The 4,968-nt window shown below is 40.2% G+C and overlaps 1 protein-coding gene across 1 annotated transcript in view; it reads right to left on the reverse strand.

Annotated features, from left to right (window-relative positions):
- Positions 1–4,968, reverse strand: part of GABRR2 (gamma-aminobutyric acid type A receptor subunit rho2) — a 35,763-nt gene that overhangs the window by 6,050 nt on the left and 24,745 nt on the right. Inside the window, exon 5 of the mRNA XM_010167493.1 lies at positions 1,052–1,134. Within this exon, the coding sequence (XP_010165795.1) occupies positions 1,052–1,134 (83 nt within the window). The remainder of the gene's footprint in view (positions 1–1,051; positions 1,135–4,968) is intronic.

Genomic DNA, 4,968 nt, shown 5'->3' on the forward strand with positions numbered 1-4,968 from the left:
GGGCTGGAGCACATGGCATAAGATGAGAGGCTGGGAAAGCTGGGTTTGTTCAGCTGGAATAAGAGTCACCTATGGTGGGGTCCAACTGCTGCCCTGCTGGGGGTCACACAGATGATGGAAACAGGCTTTTCTCAGACTCTTCTCTGAGATTCAGAGTGAAAGGACAAGAGGAAGCGGATGCAAGCTGCTGCAAGGGATTTTTTTCCAAGCAGATAAAAGGAAAATTTTCAGGGTGAGGTTGTCAAACATTTCAAGAGGTTGAACAGAAAAGCTGTGGAGCCACCATTACTTTGGAGATGTTCAAAACCCACTAGACACAGCCCTGAGCAACCCAATCTAAAGTTGCCTGCTCTGAGTAGGGTGTTGGAGCAGTTGACCTCAAGACCAAACTAATCTCCTCCCAATCTAAATTACTCTATGATTCTGTGATTCTGTTTGTAGAGAAAATTTCAGTTAAATAGCTGGGAGGACCTCAGAACAATTAGATGTTAGTCTGGGCACACCCTGGGGAAAGTTTACAGAACAGCCAAGAAAATCTTACTATTCAAATCAATTTCTCTGCATAATAATTCCTTCCCAAAGCTGCTGAGCTCAAGTCATAGTGTTTGAAGGATCAGGATTATATCATACATAAACCACATAGGTGATGAAATTTAGAGATAATTAATGATCATTATACTCAGCTTTTTACTGTGACACTTGAATGCACCACCCTCCTGTCAGAAGCAATGAACAAAGCAAAACTTCTCCCCCACATTTCTCATCAGCAGGCTGCTGAGAACCAGTATATGTTGGACATTTCTGCTGATGTCTTTTTTTGAAAGCACCATCTACTGAAATTCATACAAGGATTATTTCCTTGCCAATTTGAAGCTCTGTTTTGAAGCATCAGGGCTAGTTATACAACACAGCAAGTCAACAGAAAGACTCCCAGTAACTCTGGTAAACTTTTTTTGAGCTCTGAATTTGACTAGAATCTGAAACATGTCCAGTCTACACGTGTGCAGCCAGCCATGGAGTGTGTCTAGCTAGACACACAGATACAACATACAGCTTTCCAGCTCCAGAGAACACGTCTGAGAGTCCAGCGGGAAGCGGCTGAAGTCCATGTTACACATTGATGTCACTGTGACCCTAGAAGTTGAAAATGAGAAAGGTTGGTTTCTGAGAGGAACAATGAAGGAAGAATGTTAACACAGATAAATGATTTTGCAGCTTTAAGGGCAGCAATTGTGCATAATGTTAGCATAAAATCCCCAGGAAAATGCCTACCAATTCTCCAAGTCCAAGTGAGATGGATTATACACAGTCACTCCAAAGGAAGCTGTAATTTCATTACCTACCAGGGAACTAAATTACTATCTTGGATATTACAGCAACACTAATGTCAGTATGAATACTTCCACCATGTTTTATATCCAACTACTTCCCCACAAGACAACAACATAAAATAACTTCATCATTTACATTTGAAGATTGCCTTATGTCCAGTTTGATTAAGGTTTCCTCATTTTCCCCATTGCTTTGTTCCCTCCATAGTCACCCCAACAATGACACAAGCCTGAGCAACATGACCAACCTTATTGCAAGACAGAAAATTCCTCCAGGATAGACATTATTAAGGCAAAAGCAGTTTCTTTCAGTCCTTGATGAAATTCGTTTAATCTGGGGGGGTGTATTTCTGGGGCAGGGGGTATGAAATGGATGCAGCTGTTTTTCAACAAGTGGGATTTGCCTCTGTTAAGTTTGTGTCTTAGCTAAAGAGGTGCAACAATCACAGCTCCCGTTTTCAGATTAGTTCAGTTGTGCACAACACTACATAACAAGTCTTCCAGTGGGTCACTGAACTTCCTCTTGTGGATAGATTTGTAGTAGTGCTCCTGATTTAGTCGAGGCAAATCAGTTGTGAGTCATCATTTCAGAGGCTGACTTACGTCAGCCGTGACAATTTTCTAGATTCATTGCAGATGTTGATAAAGAACTTCTGTTCAAGGGATTGTGATCCAAATCCTACTTTGACTCATCACCCCTGGAAAGCACATGCTATTCATTTTTACTATAAAACTAGAGCAGAATTTTGACATATAAGCTAAACTTAAAGAAGCTCTTGGGGATATGCTCCAGAAGGTGTACTGTAGCAATGCCCTCCCATAGTTGTGTGTAGCATTTAAGCATTGTATAACTCAGTCTTATAGGAATGTGCTATTTTCTTTCCTCAGGGTCAACTAAACTGTGGCACAACCTGTCTGTGGTCATCAACAATTTGGTAGTCGGGGCAGCATAGAAATTCAGCTGATCAATAAAATATTCCTCAACTAATATCTTGGAGGACATTTCTGATGACACTGGACACCCATGCTTGGGCAGCTGGATCATGTTCTGAGTGTCCTAAACATCACCATGTCCAAATACCACACAGATTCTTGTTCTCCTTGGATTTTATTAATCAAATTATCCATTTAACTCTTGTAAAGTCAGTTGTGGTTACTCACATCCTTCTCTCTCATGGGGTAACATTAGAAAGTCACATCACCTCCTTGACAGCTCACAGAAAACTTTGAAAGTAAAAGCTCTGCATGTGGGCAAATAAGCAGACGCAAGCAGAGCTAATGTTTTCTGTTAAAAATACTTATTCCTTCATTCTAGCTGTTGAGCACTTCTAACTAGTGGTGTGATGCTGGTTTCAGCACATGAGCACTGTGGGACATGAGCAACGGAAACCAATATTCAGTTACAACCTATAGAGAAGATCCCTACCGTCCTCCTGCTCTTCTCCCCTCCGTGCTGACCCAACCTTACATCTAATCTCCTTCTTCATTTTTCTATCTCCTCCTTGTCTCTTCTGCTGCATGGCACCTTCATCCTCATCCAGTTCTAATAAAATAGAAAGCATCTTTACGTGCTTAGCTATGATGTGAGTAATTAGACCTTTCATGCAATAAATGGATTTATTAAATGGGTTCAGAATAGGGAAAGTGTTCCTACATATTTGGTCAAGATGAGATTTTCATCTTAAGATCAGGCAAAATGAAGTGGCCGCATGGTGTATACTCTCTTTCTTACACACACACACACACACATGCATTTCTTTGTGGTTTTAATAATTTGTCCAGGGTTTTTTTTAAATAAATTCAGTAGAATTATATTTGGACTATGAAACCAGTGAACTTTAGAGCCCCCTGGTTTGGTGGGATACTGTCCTACTTAGGACAATATTACCCACTATGCTCATTCTTCAAACAGAAATAGCCTCCTGAATCAAGCTTTATTTTTAAATTTCCCTTATTTTTGAAAATTATTTTACCATAGCTGAAATGAATAAGTTCCAAAAAGATCCTAGAACAGAAATCCTTGTGTTACAAAACATTCAAAGGTCACTCTGAACTGAGAACACATTTTCTGTCCTGGGGAAATGTTCTTTTGTCTGAGCTCTAAAGCTTTTCTCCTCTGGCAATGTATTTTTCTCTGCATCTCTTTTTGCATTCTTCTGAAGGAAATGAAATCTGCTGGGATGCTGATTTGAGCAGCCATGAAGGTGGCCTGTTTATATGGAGAAAATTACTAAGCAAATGAAAATAGCCACTGAAAAATACTGACAGAGAAAGGCCTGTCAGCCCAGGAAGCTGCAGTATCCTTGAGAAGCACAGCCAGCCTCTTTGAAGTGAAGCTGCATACCTAGAAACCTGATACATCCCGAAAGATCATCGATAAGCGCAAAAACAAGGGCCTTATTGTCTGAAAAGGTGGAAAACAGTTTGGAAAATAAAAATTGGACAGAAAGAACAAAAACCATCATCATCTATTGGCTGTTCCAGGTGAAAAATAGAAATTAACAGCACATATTAGCTGCTCAAAGTGGTGGCGTCCTACACCCTCTTATGTCTCTGTAATATAAGGAGGACTTAATTTTTGTCCAAAATGGAGCTTCTCTCGCTGAGAACTTCCCGTGCTGCACATACTTTTCCATTCCTAAACAGGTTGCATTCACTGCATGAACCTTCTACCAGCTCTTGGACTTTCACTGGGGATGCCCTGCTGACTCCAGCCTTCACGACACAGAGCATAGAGCATCTCTGAAGTGAGACTCTGTCTGTTGTCTCAGTAGTCCCCCTCTGGGCCCACTTTTAGGGTTATTTCGGTTTGCCCTCCCACCTGTGAGATAATTTGGTTCACTTGATCATGCTGTCACTTGATACCAGTATTATACAACCATATAAGCAATCTATCATAAGTATATCTGCTGTTAATATTGTTGATGAGTTGCTCCACTAGTGATAAACTTGTAGTAACCTGTAATAGTGCATATGCCTACTTGGTTATTGCTGTTATTGGCTGTTGCTATGCGATTTATTGATGCTATATTATTGATCACTGATAGTAATTTGTAATAGCATGAGATATCATAGAATCATAGAATCATAGTATGGTTTGGGTTGGAAGGGAACTTAAAGATTATGTAGTTCCAACCCCCATGCCATGAGCAGGGACACCTTCCACTAGACCAGGTTGCTCAAAGCCTCATCCAGCCTGGCTTTAAACACTTCCAGGGAGAGAATATATATATATATATTCATTGTATTAATCATAGGTATACTTGCTAGTGGTGATTTTTGTGATATTTTTGGAATCTGTAATAAGATAGAGAAGTTCAGAGGATAAAGCCTCCATGTCGTTGTGTATTACAGAATCCTGCAAACTCATAGTCTGTACACTCTCAGGCTGGGTAACCCTTTAGGCCATGACAGACATGCCTCAAGATTGTTCCAGCCAACAAAGCTGCTAGAAAATCAAGGACTACAGGGTGTCTTTAATGCTGCCATTTCAACTTCAATAAACTTAAACCTTTATATCAACATGCAAATGCCAACAAAAAAAAAAAAAGTTTGCTAGACAAACAGGAAGCAAAATAGGATAATTATAGAGGCCACCATCTGGTATATCAGGAGCTTCCAGTTTAATCACACACTG

Source organism: Antrostomus carolinensis, unplaced genomic scaffold (genome assembly GCF_000700745.2).
Source record: "Antrostomus carolinensis isolate BGI_N321 unplaced genomic scaffold, ASM70074v2 scaffold3365, whole genome shotgun sequence".
In the NCBI taxonomy this organism is placed as follows: Eukaryota; Metazoa; Chordata; class Aves; order Caprimulgiformes; family Caprimulgidae; genus Antrostomus; species Antrostomus carolinensis.